Here is a 20702-nt window from a genome sequence, read left to right as displayed (position 1 = left end):
TCAACTTATCTAATTCAATTGAAGTGGGGGTATAGTACTATTCGAAGCTCTCATCATATCCTTAAAGATCCTATTCAACTTATCTAATTCAATTGAAGTGGGGGTGTAGTAATATTTGAAGCTCTCATCGTGTCCTTGAGGGTACTTCGAAATAATTTATTTTTTAAAAATATTGAATAAAAAAATATCAAATGGTGAGCATATCCAATGGAACCCTCTTCCAAAAGACCCCACAAAAAGCACTTCACCAATTTAGATATTTCATTTGAGAGCCGTTGCTCTTCATGTCCTTACAAACACCCTTCAATGCCCATAACCCTAATGCCATTGTGTCATCCACAACTATATTTGGCGGTAACATTTGGTGGGAAAATGCAAGAAAAATCACAAATCCCATTAATCCATAGCCCACCCCACTCCCTCCTTAGGCGCGTGTCATCTATTTTCGGAGGAGCAAAACCAATGGAATAGATTAGCAGCTCATATTTGATGTAAAAATAATTCCACGTGTGTTTGGAGCGCGTGGTGTTAAGACCAATAATGTTCAGAGTGAGCCTCTTCTCTACCATTCCGCCCTAGGAGTCTTCATATTAGTAACAGCAACAGCGAGAAAGTTAAGAGAAAGTAGAGAACAAGAAAAGAAAATATTTCCTCTTAGCCAAACACTCCCTTACCCTATTGTTAATGGGCACCCAAAGGCCTCGGAAGCTGAGCGGTAGGTCGCTGTAGAAGTTTGATCAATCAAATTTTCTAGGGTTTGGTTTCGTTTCCCCAGAATCTCTCTCTTCGATCAATCAATCACGAGGTCAGTTTTTTCTGCATATGTGCACTCGAATCGAACACCCAATTGAACAGAAAAAACTCGATAAATCAACATCCATTTGCTCATTCTAGCTATATATACACATTTATACCTTTGGTTCTTGTCATGCGATTGTCGTCGGGATCGGTTTCTTCATCGAAGCGAGTGAAAAATCATCGTTCGAACTCTCGAACTCGAACGAAGCACAAAAAACTCGACGCCATATGCGAGAAAACCTATAATCGGAACCGCGGCGTTGCTGGCGAATCAAATGAGGGCAATGGTGGGGCGGGGTCGGCGGGCGTTGATTCAGAGCTGCGGCGGAGTTCGAGGGTCCGCCGTGCTCCTGTTTTGCTTGATTCCTCGCCGCCGCCATCGAAAAAGCGGCGGAGGATCGACTGGAATGGGGAGAGTTTCAGTAAGAGGAGGGAGAAAGGGAAGGCGGTGGTGAGGAGTTGTTCATCTCCAGGCGAGGATTCAGGGGAATTGAAAGAAGGAGAGGTTTGGAAATCGAGGTTGAGATCTAGGGCTAAAACTAAAAGGGTGCGTTTTGTGGAGAAGGATAAAGAGGCATCAGCGAGTGGGAAGAGGAAGCTTTTCAGGGATATGGATGGGTGTCGGGAAGAAGGGACTATGGTAGAGAGAGAATTGGATGGGGGAAAATCCACAGTTGTGAGGTCGAAGAGGCCTGGGAGGATTAAGGCTTCCAATATTTTGGGGAACAGTGAAGAAGAGATTGATTTGCACAGTAATAAAGGGGTTGAGGATGAGAGGGTTGAAGTGGAGATGTTAGTGGATAAGGGAGAGCGGGATTTTTTGGTTTTGAACAGTGAAATGGACGGTGGAAACGAGGTTGAAGCAGTAGATGGTGGAAACGAGGTTGAAGCAGTTGGAAACGAGGTTGAAGCAGGGGTTGGAGCAGTTGGAAACGAGGTTGAAGCAGTGGATGGTGAAAACGAGATTGAAGCAATTGGAAATGAGGTTGAAGCAGTGGATGGTGGAAACGAGGTTGAAGCCGTGGATGGTGAAACCGCAGATTTATTGGAGAAAGAAAAGAGTGAAAACCAAAATGGTTTATCTGGTAATGACAATGTGGAAACTATTGAACAGAATGATAAGCAGATGGAACATTCAGAGTGTGTGAATGAAGGAGAAAATGAAAGAGATGTTTTAGAAGTTGGAGTTGCTGCAAGCCAAGTGGAAGATGTAGTGGACCATGATGGCCAGGATGCTTGTTTGGACAATCCTGATGAAAAACCTGTGGAACCTGAGAATTCCATGGGGGTTGATAAGTCCAATAAAGCTTTGGCATACACTCTTGGCAAACCTCGGATAAAAGAGGGGAGGCGATGTGGTCTTTGTGGTGGAGGAACTGATGGTAAACCTCCGAAGAGAGTAGTCCAGGATATTGGTGAGAGTGAAAATGAGGCATGTAGTGGTTCTTCAGCTTCTGATGAGCCTAACTATGACCCATGGGATGGATTTGGTGATGAACCTAGCTGGCTTGGACGTCTTTTGGGTCCTATAAATGATCGTTATGGTATTGCTGGGATCTGGATTCATCAACACTGTGCTGTTTGGAGTCCTGAGGTGTGGTTCATTGACCCATTATTTTAGTTCATTTTAGTGGGTATTAAATGCAAATAACAGATCTTGCTATTCTTATGTAACAACACACAAAAATTGTTGATCATATGCACATCTTTTTGTGGTTTTCTTCATTTGGTTGCAATTGACTGTAGGTGATTGCTCTACTCATTTATAGATTAAAAAAAAAAAAAATTGTACAGTGGTGTTATTCCATTTCATTGGTTGTTGATAATTACTGGGTATGAAGTGACCAAATATTAGTGTCCTGTTTATGATTTAGTTGATATTGTTTCCAAGAATTGACCAAATATGGACGTCCAAGGGTTGAGTATGGGTGCTGAGGGTGAATTCTTATATATTTACCCTTTATTTGCGAAGTATTCTTTAGAACACCTCAATGTAATACTTCACATGTTTTTAAAACCTCTTTTATGTATGGCTTTTGAAACGGATTAGAGTGGGTTTAATTAAGGCATCACTGTCTGTAATAGACTTTATTGATTGGTTCCTCCCCAAATACGAGAGGGGGTGGTGGTGGTGATTGTTTATGTTTCTCTCATCTTGTTCTTTGTCTTTTGGTGCCTTTATTTTAACTTTATCGAACTGTTACTTTGCAATTTTCACTGATAAAGTAGATGCTATCATTTAGGGGCATCAAACTCCTCATAATTGTTTTTAGTGTTTTATTTATTATGCTTCTTAGTATGCTTACTAAGGTACTTTATCGATTTTTTTATTAAGACCTATAACTATAAATCTATGAGGTCACTAATGATTTTTATGATCTCTTCTTTTTCCTGTCATTCTCTTCTTCTTTTCTATCTTCTTTCTTTCTTCTACAACATGGTATTAGAATGTGGTTAACTAGAAGTCTCTAGTTTGAGTCTCTCCTACCATTTCTTCCCTCATCTATTAATCTATAATCCATAACTATTTATTTGTCTTTCTACACACGGGGTATGGACCGCAGGTGAAGGATGGGGTCAGCCTGGTATGCATAAGGCATGAGGAGTCCCAATTATTACTTCTATTTTGTTTATTTGGTACTCCCTGTCCCTGTATACTTCCTGCATATTTGGTTTGCCCCTGTTTATTAGGTACATACTAATTCAAACGTTTAGTTGTCTATCAAAAGAAGTGCCTAAGAGGGTGCTACCTGATTGCACGGAGGGTATGCAATGGTTAGAAAAATAAAGAAAGAACGATATGCAACAGAAAAAAACCACTATCTGGGACAATACCAAATATCAAGACAATCAATCAAAGAGTTTCTCCTTGGTTCCCAAATCACCCGCCGCAATGGGAAAGCTGCAGGTGCTCCAGCTGGTGGTGTGCCCACTTTTTTGGTTTGGAACTCTTTTTAATAATTTTTTTTTTCGATAGGTAAAGAAAAGTAGGGGACACCAAAAACAATGACCTCAGAGTATATAGGAAGTATATAAAAGAAGCCAAAAGGCTCAAACTAGAGGGGGAGGGATAAAACAAAAAACATCACCTGTCCTTACTTAGAACCCAACCAATCAATGAAGCTTACAAGCGAAAAAGGGCTCAAATCTACAGATTACAGGTTACATACAAAAGAATTTTTCAAGACCACAGGTTAATAATATCTTTACTTGCCTATCAGAATGAAAAGGTGCTTGACCTTGAGAGATTTCATCTCCTTGGTCCTCCACGGCAAATATTTGCACATTCTTTCTTCCAATGGTCTCTATCAAACATAAAAGGGGCTGCCCTTCACACAACACCTCTATTGAGAGTTGTCCTGAGGCTACTTTTCTTGCCCAAAAATGTGCTTCACATGTGGATCTAGTAATCCATATCGGGCTGCCAGTACCTCTTTTCAAGTAGCATCTCCAAGAATTATATCTCCTTTTTCCATCCAAGAGAAATCAGAGCCTAGGTCAAGTCCAAACCCACTGATCCCCTTAAACCTGTAAAGAGAGGAAAAACCTTTGCTTAAATAACAGAGCTAGCTCCTGCTGACCTGAAGTAGGCTGCAGTGGCCTAACCCCCGAAACCCCAGAGGATATGTTCTAACCTAGATACCAAACTGTACATGTGCACGCATATACCTAAAATTTGGCCTCTAAGTGAAAAATGCATGGCTCCACTTTTGTGGAATTGTATCAGGAGAATGATCAAGTTCCATCAGTTAATGGGTTTCACTTGGTTGACCGGATATGGAATCAACACAATTTGTAATACATGTCTCTTGTTGATCAAAGATTAATTTTGTTCGAGCATTGTGATATAGCTTTATGATGTCACATACTTGTGTGGAATCAAACACATGCAAGTGGGTTTGAGGTGGAAATTGTGTCAATGCAACACATGCAAACAAATTTATGGCAAAAATTGTATTAATGGTTGCTTACTTTCAAATCTCCATTTTAATACATAAGATATAGGGGTTTTCCTTCTTGCACTTTAATAATTTCATTTTGTATCTATATATTTGATTCCCAATTAAGAAAATATGATGGTCTCTCTTTCACTTGAGTTGAAGGCTCGATATACCTTTATAAATTGATTGTTTCTAAGTAGCTTATTTGGGACTTTTTTTTTACTAATAGACAAAAAAGGTATGTCTTTTGGATGGTGTGGAAGGAGAGGAATAGATTAGCTTTTAGGGGGGGGGGATATTGAATGTTCAAAAGTTAAAGAATTTTTTTGTTTGTAATTTGTGGAGTTGGGCCAAATTGTATGTAGGTGAGGAGGCGTTCTCCCTTATAGGCTTTTTAGAGTGGATAGCTTCCACTTAGAGGGAGGTGATTCTTTGTCTTTGTTTTTTTGAGGCATAAGTTGCCTTGTATACTTCCTGTATGCTTTGCGGCGTTTTGCCTTTTTAATGCATATCCTTTATTTATCAAAAAAAAAAAAAAAACAAAGGTATGTACTAAGAAGCGCAAAAAAGAGGGGGCACACTCTTTGTATATAGATAGTATACACAAAACATCACAATACAAGCATCAAAGATATACAACTCCTTCAAATGAAACATGGGACCACTCTAATAGTGATTTAATGAACAACTCCTTCAATCTTTGATCTAAATCATCAAGAGTCCTTCGATCATGCTCTTTCCAAATTCCCCAAAATAAGCAAATCAAAGCCATGCATAAAACAATGCTTCTCTTCTTGTCTAGCCCCTTAAATTTCCATTCAAGGAGGAGGTTTCTCACTGAAACCAGAATTCCCATTTCAAGCCAAAGACCGTTGACACATGACACTTTTGTCTTATCACAATGAATCAAGATGTGATCAACTAATTTTTCATTAACTTTACAAAGGTTGCATCTATTGACCATGGATCATCCCCTTGTTCATTAATGTTGAGAGAGAGAGGAAGAAGAAAGACCTTGATTCTCATTAATGTGAATGATCTACTTACAATTGAGAAATATATATATATACAAGGCTAAGAGTCCTAACTACCATACATGTGTCCTACCATATATGTGTCCTATATTAACAAGGAAAGGTTATACACTATAAATACATCATATTCAACACTCCCCCTCAAGCTGGAGCATATACGTCATATGCACCAAGCTTGTTACAAATATATTTAATCCTAGGACCTCTGAGAGATTTAGTGAAGATGTCAGCTAGTTGATCATTTGAATTAACAAAACTTGTAGCAACACATCCTGATGCGATCTTCTCTCTAATGAAATGACAGTCAACTTCAATATGTTTGGTCCTTTCATGAAAGACTGGATTGGATGCAATATGTAATGCGGCCTGGTTATCACATATGAGTTTCATCTGTTCATCCTTTCCAAATCTCAACTCTCGAAGAAGATGTCTCAACCATATGAGTTCACATGTTGCCAAAGCCATAGCTCGATACTCGGCTTCAGCGCTAGATCTGGCCACTACATCTTGTTTCTTACTCTTCCAAGATATTAGATTACCTCCAATAAAAACACAGTACCCTGAAGTGGAACGTCTATCTGTGGGTGAGCCAGCCCAATCTGCATCTGTGTAACCAACAACCTGAGTATGACCTCTGTTCTCGTACAACACACCTTGGCCTGGTGTACTTTTGATATATCGAAGAATGCGGATTACAGCATCCCAATGGCTATCACATGGTGACTGTAGGAATTGACTAACAACACTCACAGGAAAAGAAATGTCTGGACGAGTAATGGTGAGATAGTTCAATTTACCTACAAGCCGTCGATATCTCCCGGGGTCTCCTAAAGGCTCCCCCTGTCCTGGTACAAGTTTGACATTCGGATCCATAGGTGTGTCTACCGGTTTACAGTCTAACATACCGGTTTCTTCCAAAATGTCTAAAGCATACTTCCTTTGGGAAAGGACCACAGCAGAACTGGATTGAGCTATCTCAATTCCCAAGAAATACTTGAGTTTCCCCAAGTCTTTGGTCTGAAAGTGGGTAAAAAGGTGTTGCTTTAGTTTCTGAATACCATCCTGATCACTGCCTGTAATGACGATGTCGTCCACATAAACAACCAGATAAATACACTGCCCCAAAGAGTTATGATGATAGAAAACTGAATGGTCTGCTGTACTGCGAAGCATGCCAAACTCTTGAACAACAGAACTAAAACGGCCAAACCATGCTCGAGGAGATTGTTTCAAGCCATATAGAGAACGGCGTAACCTGCATACTAAACCAGACTCCCCCTGAGCAACAAAACCAGGAGGTTGCTCCATATAAACCTCCTCGGCAAGATCACCATGAAGGAAGGCATTTTTAATATCCAATTGATAAAGAGGCCAAGAACACATGGCAGCCATAGAGAGAAGCAGACGGACAGAAGCAATCTTGGCAACAGGAGAGAATGTGTCACCATAATCAGAACCATAAACCTGAGTATAGCCTTTAGCAACTAAGCGGGCCTTAAGGCGATCAACCTGACCATCAGGACCAACCTTAACTGCGTAGACCCAACGACAGCCAACGGTAGATTTACCCGAGGGTAAAACAACAAGGTCCCAAGTGCCATTAGAGTGCAGAGCAGCCATTTCATCCACCATTGCCTGTCGCCAGCCTGGATGGGAAAGAGCTTCATGGGTGCTCTTTGGAAGAGAAACAGAGGATATAGCAGAAACAAAAGCAGAATAGGGTGAAGATAATCGATGATAACTCAAAAAATTGTAAATAGGATGAGGATTACGAGTAGAGCGAGTACCTTTCCGAACAGCAATGGGTAAGTCATTAGGAGAAGGCAGAACCGGGGTAGGTGAAGCCGAAGGGATAGGAAGTGAGTCAGCAGGAGCCTCAGCAAAAGGGAGAGGAGCAACAACACGAGGGCGACGATGATAAACCTGAAGTGGTCGAGGAGGCATAGCATCAGGTGGGGAGACAATGGGAATAGGCAAGACTTCAGAAACAGGAAGAGACTCAGAAGTGGTGGAAAAGAATGGTGAGTCCTCAAAGAAGGTGACATCAGCGGAGATAAAGTATCGATGAGTCTCAAGGGAATAACAACGATAACCCTTCTGAAGTCTGGAGTATCCCAAGAAGAGACACTTCATGGCTTTGGCGGAAAGCTTGTCCTGTCCAGGAGTGAGAATATGAACAAAGCAAGTACAACCAAAGACACGAGGAGGAAGGAAATAAAGTGGTTGGTCAGGGAAGAGAAGGGAGTGAGGAATCTGATCATGTAAGACAGAAGAGGGCATACGATTAATCAAATAACAAGCGGTAAGAACAGCGTCCCCCAAAAACGAAAAGGAACATTACTATGGAGGAGGAGAGTACGAGCTGTCTCAACAAGATGTCGATTCTTGCGTTCAGCTACCCCATTTTGTTGAGGAGTATGAGCACAAGAAGACTGATGAAGAATCCCATGATGGGACATAAACGAAGTAAATGGTGCTGAAAAATATTCCCTGGCATTGTCACTGCGTAACACACGAATAGAAATATTGAACTGGGTTTGGATTTCAGCATAAAATTTCTGGAAAATAGAGAATAACTCAGCTCGATTTTTCATTAAAAATAACCAAGTACATCGAGAATAGTCATCAATGAAAGTGACAAAATACTGAAATCCTAAAGTAGACGCAGTCCGACAAGGACCCCAAACATCAGTGTGGACAAGCTCAAAAGGAGACTTTGCCCGATTATTCAAACGCTTTGGGAACGAGACACGAGTATGTTTCCCAAGCTGACATGACTCACACGGAAGCGACGATAAAGTGGAAAAACGAGGGACCATCTTCTGGAACTTGGAGAGACTAGGGTGGCCCAGACGATTGTGGATGAGGAGAGGAGCATCAGTGGAAATGCAAACTGCAGGAGATGAATCCGAGGTGAGGTGATAGAGGCCTTGAGACTCACGTCCTATGCCAATCGTCTTCCCCGTACTCCGGTCCTGCAAGGTCACAAATTTATCAGAAAAGGTAATAGAGCAATTAAGAGTACGAGTGATTTTACTGATGGAAATAAGATTAAAAGGACATTCAGGAGTATAAAGGACAGAAGTGAGAGGTAGAGAAGGTAGAGGAAGGGCCAAACCAATACCTTTAGCCACAGTTTGAGAACCATTAGCTAAGGTAACAGTAGGTAAAGCAGAGGTAGTAGTAATAGAGGAGAAAAGATCCTTATTACCAGATAAGTGATCAGAAGCTCCAGAATCTAGAATCCAGGGTCCAAGAGAAGATGTGTGGGTAAGGCAGGCAGAGGCATTACCAGGCTGGGCAACAGAGGCAACAGAAGCCTGAGATGCGGAAGAGCTCGGAGGCTGAGGCAGCGGAGAATCAGAGGACTGGGCCACATGGGCAGTGCGAGGAGGTCTTCCATGTAACTGATAGCAACGATCGCGAGTGTGGCCAAGTTTATTGCAATAGGTGCAATGAGGACGTTGACCTCTACCTCGGGTACCACTGCGGCCTCCTCGAGAGCTAGTTTGAGAAACTAACACAGAAGAATCTGAAGTGCTATCAGATGGCAAAGTCTGAGTGGAGGAGATACGGAGGAGGCGAGCAAACACATCATCCAAGGACGGAACTGATGAACTACCAAGAATCTGATCGCGGACAGGCTCAAGATCCGGACGGAGGCCAATAAGAGTAAGAACCATGAAGAACTGGTCAAGCTGTGTTTGTTGAGCCCCAACATCAGGAGTAAGAGGCATCACAGTCAAGAACTCCTCCTTAAGAGAGGCAATCTGGCCAATATAAGTAGATAGATCCAAGTCCTGTTGGCTGAGATGGACAATAGCAGAAGCCACCTTATAAAGACGCTGGATATCATTCGTATATAATCCTTTGGCCTGAGTCCAAAATTTAAAACAAGTTTTGTAGGCCCGAAGATGAAGAAGAATCTTGGGATCAACCGATTGCCATAATACACTACATAACTGTGCATCTATCTTCCTCCACTGTACACGGTCAACCTCAGGGATATCTGCCTCCTGTGTAATCAAGTGATCCTCATATCCTTGACCCATAAACCAAAGTTCAACAGAGGCAGACCAGGAAAGATAATTGTCATTGCCAACCAATTTCTCCGAAGTAATCATAGGAGATCCAGATATAACAGCGGAAAAAATGGAATTTTTAGTAGTCATATCTACTTATCTGGAGAATGAAGTATGTTTGGATTGAAGAGAGCCCTAATACGGCTTCAGATTGCGGCGTGGCACCACCGAAAAAGGGAGAAGAACACTTCCCAAGGCACGTGCAGGGATTGGAGTGGAGAAAAAGTAGTCGGACCTTCGCCGGAAAGACTGTTTGGAGGGCCGACGGAGACAAAAATCCCCAAAAGAGGTACGTGCAGGGCTCGGATGGGAGAACCAGGGAGGTAGGGAGGCTGGTCGGCGTCAGGCGAAGCTGGAGGAGGAGGCGCGTCGCCGGAGAAGTCCTCACGCGCCCTCACGCGCCGGCGCGTGAGATGCAGCCGCCGGCCTGAAAGCTGCGCGTGGACGGCGCGTGGAGGCTCTTTTGGTGCCGGTGCCTTCACAAAAGGTGGAGATCTCCTCCAGGCGCTCCTTCTGGTATGGTCGGTGTCGGAAAAAGACGTCGCCGGAAAAGTTCGCCGGAAAGTTCGCCGGAAAAGTTCGCCGGCGGTGAGTGGTTTCTGTCGACGATCCGAATGACCGGAAAGTATTGGGAGATGGGGAAGGTGACCGGAATGAAACACGGTTACCGGAAGGTTTCCCGGAGTTGATGACACGGGAAACAGGAAAGAATTAGGTTTTCTTCCTTGGCTCTGATACCATGTTGAGAGAGAGAGGAAGAAGAAAGACCTTGATTCTCATTAATGTGAATGATCTACTTACAATTGAGAAATATATATATATACAAGGCTAAGAGTCCTAACTACCATACATGTGTCCTACCATATATGTGTCCTATATTAACAAGGAAAGGTTATACACTATAAATACATCATATTCAACAATTAACATATCTAAAATTAAGACATTCCCCTAAATAGCTTCCCATGTGAAAAAAACACGTTCAAAGGGGAGCTTGGGATCCCCAGATTTCTTTGATTGGGACTACTAAATTGCTCTCAACAGTTGGGGATTTGTAGTACAAATTGACACTAAAATTTCCCTTCCTATCGTCTTTCCAAAGTAAATTGTCCTTTCCTTCTTACACTTTCAAAGGGTAAATAAGCTCTAGAAATTGGGTCACCTCCTCTATCTTCCCATCTTGGAAGGGTCTTCTAAATTGAACTTTCCAATGGCTATCTCCACCTCTTTCTCCATCCTATAAATCTACAACTGTAGCATTTTTGGAGGAGGCTATTCCAAAAAGCCTAGGGATGCATCTTTTAACTTAAACCCTCATGCCCATCTATCCCACCAAAATCTTGTATGTCTACTAGAGAAGCATAGCTTTTTTGGGACTAGTAGAGACACAAAGCAAGAATTTTATCTTAAGACTCAAAACACTATGATTAGACAATGCCTCAAATATGGTTATTTCTTCATAAACTAGGAGAATATCAAACAAATGCCAAGAAAGAGTGTAAGCCAAGCACACAAGTGCTACACAAGTTACTAAAAATTGAAAATGAAAGCTACACAAATGTTAAATATGAACCCTTGAAGCAATATATGTTAGCAATGAAAATCTAAAAAATGCAGTTCTCCTAACCTTTTGAGGATCTTGCTGACTGTGCAAACAAGGATATCAAAGTTTCTATACCAACTTGGTAGTGTCTTTTTTTTTTTTTTTCTGTGCTCTTTAGAGCCCAATTAATGCCAAATAGGGGGAAAGGTCATAAACCTTAAGTTCAAAACTGCTCAAGTTTAGAGTGGTCCCAAGATTCATTGGAAATGGAGAACCCCTCTATTTTGAATTTCTTAGATGCTCTTTCTTGTGGTTAGCTTTGCCTTGTTTTTTAAGGCTAACCATGTATTTGTTTGGTTCTTGATTTGGCATGTATTGTGTATACTGCCTGTATACATAGGGTGCACCCTCTCTTTTTTGCATTTCTTAATACATGCTTTTGTTGTTTACTAAAAAAAAAAAAAAAACTGTTCAAGTTGACAATTATCCTTAAGCAGTCTATACCTCCTTTGTGTACAGTTTTCCTCATAAAGTGGAGGTCATAAACCCAATTAATGCCAAATAGGGGGAAAGGTCATAAACCTTAAGTTCAAAACTGCTCAAGTTTAGAGTGGTCCCAAGATTTATTGGAAATGGAGAACCCCTCTATTTTGAATTTCTTAGATGCTCTTTCTTGTGGTTAGCTTTGCCTTGTTTTTTAAGGCTAACCATGTATTTGTTTGGTTCTTGATTTGGCATGTATTGTGTATACTGCCTGTATACATAGGGTGCACCCTCTCTTTTTTGCATTTCTTAATACATGCTTTTGTTGTTTACTAAAAAAAAAAAAAAACTGTTCAAGTTGACAATTATCCTTAAGCAGTCTATACCTCCTTTGTGTACAGTTTTCCTCATAAAGTGGAGGTTGTACAATTCTCCTTGTATAGTGGAGGTGTTTAGTCTTACTTTGATCAGTATTTTGTATTTGTGGGGAGGACGTCTCATTCTTCTATTGTACTTCTTTCATAATTAATATATCTTTTGTTTCTGGTAAAAAACAAAAACTTCTCAAGTTGACTTATGTTAATCAATTTATGAGGAAAAAAGGTTGACGTGGGCCCAATTACTTGCATAGACATTTATGGCTTGCAAATTTATGAGTTGAGCTTTTGCATTGCTATCTATCTATCTATCTATCTATCTATATATATATATATATATATATGATGGAATTTGCACTTTTTTTAAAATATTTTTTTTCCTTTTTCTCTTACTTCTAGAACTAGGATTCAAGGTGCAATCAAGGAAAGGACACTGAATAGTATAGTTTAGAATCCAGTTCGAGTGATAGGTAGATTGGAGACTTTTGCCATGAAATTCATTCTATTTATTAGACAGAGACTAATATTTCCTGTTATTTTCCTTCAAGCCAGACTTCATAAGGCTTTATTATCTGAATGCCTTTTTATTTTTATTTTTACCTTTGTTTGTATTCTTTTTTCATTGATATGCTCTTAGTTGGATTTTTTTTTTAAAGAGGACATTGGCTAGTTAGCAATATTACTTCAGGTTTGGGTTGGCCAGCCCTGTGTTCTGGGTCATCTTAATGCTTGTTTTTTTCAATGCATGGATTTTTCCTGATGCTATGTGTTTATATAAGTTTATATCAGGGCTTTCAAGTCTTGCTATATGATAGAACATGTTAATAGGAAGTCAGTGGCAATCTTTAGTGTTTGTTTTTCGGCAACTTTTATCTTTACATATTACCACATGCCTATCAAAAAAAAAAAAAAAAAATCTTTACGTATTATCAAACATGCATTCCATTTTTCTAACTTATTATCTATGCATATTGAATGCTGGAAGTCACAGTTTTTGTTATTCTTCTCTTCTTTTCATTCAAATATCATGTTACGGTTAATCTCCATTCATTATGATATTTGCAGGTTTATTTTGCTGGTTTGGGATGCTTGAAGAATGTTAGGGCCGCACTCTGCAGAGGAAGAGCATTGAAATGCAGTCGCTGTGGGAGGCCAGGTGCAACTATTGGATGTCGTGTTGATCGGTGCCCAAAAACTTACCACTTGGTTAGTTAGTTGATGATCATTCAACAAGAAGTCATCCCCTTTTTCCTTATTTCCTTTTGTTTTATAGAAGGCAGTCATCTTTATGTTAAATTTCAAATGGATTTTTCTGACACATATTATTTTTAGCTTCATCGTTTTTTGGCTTATATAATTGTTTTTTGTTGCAGCCTTGTGCACGAGCTAATGGTTGCATTTTTGATCATCGCAAATTTCTTATAGCCTGCACAGATCATCGGCATCTCTTCCAACCTCATGGCAATCAATATTTGCAACAGATAAAGAAAATGAAAGCAAAGAAAATGAAATTGGAAATAAGGAAGGTGTCAAATGATGCTTGCCGGAAAGATCTTGAAGCAGAAGAAAAGTGGTTGGAACACTGTGGTGAGGATGAAGAGTTCTTGAAACGGGAGAGCAAGAGGCTCCATCGAGATATATTGAGAATTGCACCTGTGTATATTGGAGGCCCGGGCTCTGAAGGTGAGAAACTATTTCAGGGTTGGGAGTCTGTTGCTGGGCTTCAAGATGTCATCCGGTGCTTGAAGGAGGTTGTCATCTTACCCTTACTGTATCCTGAGTTCTTTAATAATCTGGGGCTTACACCTCCTAGAGGTGTTCTTTTGCATGGTTACCCTGGAACGGGCAAAACTCTGGTAGTGCGGGCATTAATTGGATCATGTGCTCGTGGTGATAAGAGGATAGCATACTTCGCACGGAAAGGTGCAGATTGTTTAGGAAAGTATGTTGGTGATGCTGAGCGCCAGCTGAGACTCTTGTTTCAGGTTGCTGAGAGATCTCAACCTTCTATCATATTCTTTGATGAGATAGATGGATTGGCACCTTGTCGTACAAGGCAGCAAGATCAGACACATAGTTCAGTTGTGTCCACTTTGCTTGCTCTATTGGATGGTTTAAAATCTCGAGGTTCAGTTGTAGTAATCGGTGCAACAAATCGTCCTGAGGCTGTTGATCCAGCTTTAAGACGGCCTGGAAGATTTGATAGGGAGATCTATTTTCCTCTGCCATCAGTCAAGGATAGAATTTCTATTCTCTCACTGCACACACAAAGATGGCCTAAACCAGTTACCGGACCCTTGCTTAATTGGATTGCAAGAAAAACTGCAGGCTTTGCTGGGGCTGATCTGCAGGCTCTTTGTACTCAAGCAGCCATTATTGCTTTGAAGAGGAACTGCCCCTTTCAAGAACTTGTGTCTCATGCTGGAGAGAAAGCTCCTGATGGTAATCGCTATCCCCTTCCCTCCTTTGCAGTGGAGGAGAGGGATTGGTTGGAGGCTCTTTCATGTGCTCCACCCCCCTGCTCTCGTAGAGAAGCAGGTATGTCTGCAAATGAAGTAGTATCCTCTCCACTTCCCACCCATCTTATATCTTGTCTACTTCGACCACTATCCAGCCTGCTTGTTTCCCTGTATCTTGATGAATGCCTCTATTTACCTCCTCTTCTTTACAAAGCTGCAAAAATGATTAAAAATGTCATTGTTGGTGCTTTGAGGAAGAAGAAAATGCCTAATGATCATTGGTGGGCCCAAGTTAATGATTTGCTTCAAAAGGCAGATGTTATAAAGGAGATAGAAAGGAACCTGTCATGTCTTGGCATTTTAATTGGAGAGGCTGGTTTTCCATTTTCTGATGCTTTAAATGATGATACTGATGAAGACAGGGTGAGGTTTGACCCTTCGAGGGCATACCACAATGGAATTCACACTACTTTGTTGCAAAATATTTCGTATACATCAGGAAAGAAATCAGGATTTCGCATATTGATTGCTGGGAGTCCCCGGTCAGGCCAGAGGCATCTTGCTTCTTGTATTCTCCACTGTTTTGTTGGGAATGTTGAAATTCAAAAGGTTGATTTGGCTACAATTTCACAGGAAGGACGCGGAGATGTACTAGAAGGGCTAACAAGAATATTGAGTATGTTCCCCTTTCTTTATCTTGTGTTTTATTGTGTAAATTTGCAGAGAATGTGTAGTTCAACCTTCAAACTCCATAAACTTATCATCTAGCAATGCCTCTAATTCCTAATATGCTTTTAATTTAGTACTCCTTTGTCGTCTTCTTTTCTATTCAAGCAGCATGGGCATTCATTTTCCTAGTTTAATTCCCAATTGCAGTCTGCAAACTATAGTTGTGAGTTCTAGCCAAATGCAATCAGATTAATTGGTGTGACTTCTTCAACTTGTTAGGATAATGATTCTCTCTCTCTCATTGGTTCTTGAGTATCATGCATTTCCTAATAGAGGACAGCCTTAAGATGGTTGCCTATGAACAAACAAGGTGGGCTTGGGCTTCTTTCTTTTAGGATTTTAAGGAGAGGGACGGGGAACTAAGGTTATGGCAGCAGGGAAAAAATATATAGTTTACAACAAGTAAAGAGAAGATAAAGAAGGGATAGAATATACGCCCCCCACAACAAACTAAACAGAAATACAAATTAAAAGAAAATAAAAATCTTTGAGAATAAAACTTTTGAAGGAATGGATGTTCCTAAAAAAGTATAGCCTATAAAAAAACTATTCTTAAAAAAGTATAGAATTTTTGGAAATTAGACAGTTTATAGATAATAGAGGCTTTTTAAAAAATAAACAATTTTTAGAAAATAGAAACTTTTAGAAAAGGGAAAGTTTGTAACCCGCCAGGGTAGCTTGGTTGGTTACAACGAACATTGGGAAGTGTGGTCCCAGTAAGTGGCACATGGTCTTGGGTTCGAATCCTGCTACTGATGATACCCTGAATTTACCTGGTGTTGGTTGTTGCAAGGCGGTCAGCACCTCGAGATTTGGATCCCCATGGAGAGTCCTAAGGGCTTGGCCATGGAAGGTTCCTCGGTTATAAAAAAAAGGGTAAGTTTGCACGTATGAGGGTTTATTAAAATAAGAAGTTTCAAAGAAAAGGGACTTTCTAAATTCTAAGAATGAGTCAAGTTACTACTTATAAATTCTAAGTACGAGTCAAGTTACTACCTACCACTGATCGACTCCAAGTAAACAAATTTGTAAAATTATTCAAAATAGCCAGACTTCATTTCGTTGATAAACCCTAAGGGGCTCTTCCTTGTCATTTTCTCTTTCTAGTTTCTATTGGACTGCTGATTGTGTTGGTCTTTTAGATTTTACTTTAGGAATCTTTACTTGTTCAGTTGTAGTTTTGGCTCTCTATGTCTCTCTCTTTCACATTGATTCTTGACTAGAAGATGTTGTCTCTTCCCTAATTTTTGTTGAGCAGCTAACTTACTTGGTGTCCTGGATTTTATTTCAGGAATCTTTCCTTATTAAGTTGTATCTTTGGTTGTTTGTAACAATCTTCAACATACATTTTTATGTAAATTTTCTTTTATTTGGTTGCTTACAATGTGTTGTTTCTTGAAAAATTAATTTGTCAATTTGTTGGGTTTAGTTTCTTTCTTCCTTTAGATACTTGATTCTGGGTACCATTTTTTCCTAATGTTCCTTTCTCTCACATTTCTCCTATCTTGTTTTGTCTATAGTTCATCTGGTCTTGATGATGGTATACATGCCTTCATTTTCTCGTTGTCTCATTTCTAGTGTCAGTATTAATCAAATTACGTATGCATGCCTTCATTTTCTTGTTGTCTCATTTCTAGTATCGGTATTAATCAAGTTACATTGATAATGCTCGTGTATTATACAATCTATGTGAAGCAACTGCATATTAATTATCACCTAATCTTAAAAGGTATTTTGTGGATGGCTTTAGCAAGGGGGCAAATGTAGGGAGGAACCACTATGAAGTCCTAATAGAACTTTTGTAGCTCAAGAACTTCTCTGTGATTGTGGTTCTTAATTGATAATCTTTCATCCAGTAATATTGACTTGTACAAGCTGAGACACAACCCCCAAAACATGCTTGAACAAGGAAATTCTTGTAGCAATGTTTGTATTGCAAGAATTAAGAATTGATTTTGAAAGAATCCTGATAATTAACTATTCTTATGGCAGTGAAATGCACTAGTGTGGGTTCATGCATGCTATTCTTGCCTAGAATTGATTTGTGGGCTATAGAGACATCTGATCAAGATGATGAAGAGTGTTCCTCTTCAACAGACCATCAATCATCTGAGGAAGAATTCTGTATAACAAACAGTCAAGTTGTTGAAAAGGAAAATGTATCCGGTCCAAGGGCATGCAAATCTGCTGAGACAGGAGTGCCTGAAGATGTTTTGCAGAGAGCTTCACATGCATGGAGGTCGTTCATTGAGCAGGTGGATTCCATGTGTGTGTCCACGTCTTTGATGATTCTGGTAAGAATTGGATTTTGCCTCTCTTAGCTGGTAAAATTTGTACCCTAGTATGGGCCTATGGATCAAGCACTACTTTGGAAGAGAAATATATTACTTTTTATGTATAACAATGACAGACAAATGATATTAATATATGGTGCTTAAGAGTTCTATCCTTTACTAACCTTGCTCTTCTATGTCATTTATGTCATCCTGCTGGTGCCACACTGTTTTGGTCTGTCATATGAGCTAACCAATAATCACAATTTATAATATGTTGTTTGAGTCATTTATAGATTGTAGCACTTCCTTTTCTTTTGCCATCGGCTATCCATACTTTGCAAAAGTACCATGATTTTGAAAGTGATTTTAACATTCTTTGTATGCATTTTTGTTTACACCAACAGGCTACTTCAGATGTGCCATATGCAGCATTGCCTAAAAGAATAAGGGAGTTTTTCAAGACTGATATATTGAACTACAGTTGTTCAGCTTCTTCAGAACACACTGTACCCCAATTCTCTGTGCAGGTTGATGGGAACTTCAATCGTGATACGTTGATTGATTCATCAGCAACAGAATTGTCGAGGGATTTGGTTCAGCAGTTTGTTCAGTTGATTCATCATAGAACTCACATTCTTACAAGTGTTTTCGAGGAGTACAAAGCTTGTGATACAGGTCAAGGTAATAAAGATATGGTATATCATGGTGCAGATCATGTACTGGCCAATGAAGGTGAGGATAGAGCTCAGTGTCCTGAAGAATCTGTTGCAAAGGTCCCATCTCCACCAAACAGTAGAACTGTGAAAGGGAAATCAAACCTGTTATTAGCAATATCTACATTTGGCTATCAAATGCTTCGATATCCTCATTTTGCTGAACTTTGTTGGGTCACATCCAAACTCAAAGATGGTCCCTGTGCAGACATAAATGGACCATGGAAAGGCTGGCCATTCAATTCTTGTATTATTCGTCCTAGTAACTCATTAGAAAAGGTAGCTGTCGCTTGTAGCCCCAGCAATACTAAAAGCAAAGAAAAATTTGGTCTAGTTAGGGGCCTAGTTGCCGTTGGTTTATCAGCATACAGAGGTGCATATGTATCACTTAGAGAAGTTTCCCTTGAGGTTCGAAAGGTTCTGGAGCTCCTGGTCGATCAAATTAATGCTAAAATTCAATCTGGAAAAGATAGATATGAATTTGGTCGTATTTTGTCACAAGTGGCTTGCTTGGAAGATATGGTCAATAGCTGGGTATACACACTACAGAGGTATTTCACTATTTTCATTAATATGCTTGTGGGTTCATCTTCAGTTACATGTTTTTGTCTAACAAATATTCCTTCTGTTTCAGTTTAGAGGTGGACGGTCAAATGACAGTGGTAAACCCTAAGCCTGGTACTGTAGGATCTTCAAGCTATGCATGTGGGGATGATGTGGATAATCTAATCGAAAGCAAGGAATGTGGACCAAATGTTTCTAACAGAAGCTCACATGAAGGAGAAGTACCAGAAGAAAGGCCTGAAGGATTTACTTCTGAAAATACTGGATGTGTTAATTTGCACAAAGGAGATGTCAATTCTGGTGATCCTAATCTGAAGGAGGGAGTTCCAATCTCAGAAAAGTCTCCACTTCAAACAGCCTTCTTGACTGATTCTGCCCCTGTCGAGCAATTTCAGAGTTCTTTGGCTGCCAACTTTTTGGATGGTAAAGTTCCAAACATGCATGATGGGACTTCTAAATCATTCAAGTCAGAAAATTCTGTGAAGTGTATGGTGAATAAGGGAGATTCTGGACTCTGGAGACAGTCTAATGGATTTGCATTCGTGGAACCCGTGGTCCATTCTGAAGATTCCCTATGTAGTGCAGGTGAATTGAGTGGCCTTAAGTCGTCTAGCTGTGGAAAGTTTTGCAACCAGTTCAATGGTTTATCCATGGCGGAGACTGATATTCCACCTCCAGATGGTAAGTCTATCCCTGATGAGCCTATTGTCAATGTCAACGTCTCTTCAATCAAAACTACAAATATTGCAGCTGATTCAGGGGTCATTTGTTTGTATCGTTGTTGTGCTGAATGCCTGTATACCCTCCATAGTTTGATGCAGAAAATTCTCATTCGTGAATGGGAAGTGAATGGGACCTATCGGACGGTAGAGGATGTTCATGATGTTGTTGCATCATTATCTGTTGATCTTCTTTCAGCAGTTAGAAAAAATTATGCTGCTGAAAGTTTCGGCAATTTATTTGACAAAAAGATGAGACAAGAAAATCATGGCAAATTGTCTGAATGTCAGGAAATGAGCATATGTCAGTGTAAAAATTCCGGAAATAGGTTAGTAATGCCAATTGAATGTAGTTGTCACTCATTAAACAAGAGTTTGTCTGCAAAAGCAAATCCTTCTCGCCAGCTTGATTTAAAATTCATCTACAGAGATGGTGTACTGGTCCCTATAGATCTTGACAAGGATGTTTCTTTTCACTGTAAATTCGAGACTTTGTGCCTTTGTTCTCTTATAGAGTGGATAGTAATGACCAAGCAACCTTTTGATTGATATGATGTTGTCACAGCTTGGGTTGGTCTTTGCCTTGGCAATATTTGGTTATCATTGCGGAATTTAGGTGTGGAACTTCCCTTGAGAGATGTAAAAAATCACAATTTTGTCGAGTTTCAGTTCAATCCAGTTCCTCCTCTTCTTACATGAGCAGCAATTTAAGGGCATTGCTTTATTTTTTCCTTTTCTTGCTACACAGTCCTCCAAAGCTTTTGACTCTCTGGGTCGAAATCTGCACCTTGTAAGTACCATTTGGGGTTTTTCCTTTGGTTGATTTTATTGGAACTATATATAAATATTTACTGGCTTCATATGTTAAATGCCTTCGTTAAATGCTCCATTGTGTTTGTATGTCATAATTTTTGGTCATTGGTTCCCTTATGGAGTGCAAATGCTTCACTGCCTGTTTGTTTCCCAGGAATTGCATCTTTGAGT

General features: G+C 40.0%; 1 protein-coding gene across 1 annotated transcript; it reads left to right on the top strand.

Annotated features, from left to right (window-relative positions):
• The first annotated feature begins 517 nt into the window (after nucleotides 1–517).
• Nucleotides 518–20681, top strand: LOC117908823. Its single transcript, XM_034822597.1, has 6 exons — nucleotides 518–2392; nucleotides 13324–13464; nucleotides 13632–15393; nucleotides 17439–17740; nucleotides 18127–18986; nucleotides 19070–20681. Exons 1-6 carry the CDS (start codon nucleotides 929–931, stop codon nucleotides 20265–20267), a joined length of 5727 nt encoding a protein of 1908 aa, XP_034678488.1. The 5' UTR covers nucleotides 518–928; the 3' UTR covers nucleotides 20268–20681.
• The last annotated feature ends 21 nt before the right edge of the window (nucleotides 20682–20702 follow it).

Source organism: Vitis riparia, chromosome 19 (genome assembly GCF_004353265.1).
Source record: "Vitis riparia cultivar Riparia Gloire de Montpellier isolate 1030 chromosome 19, EGFV_Vit.rip_1.0, whole genome shotgun sequence".
NCBI classification, from domain to species: Eukaryota; Viridiplantae; Streptophyta; class Magnoliopsida; order Vitales; family Vitaceae; genus Vitis; species Vitis riparia.
The sequence above is the reverse complement of the archived record's forward strand: the minus strand, read 5'-3'. Positions and strand labels throughout refer to the sequence as shown.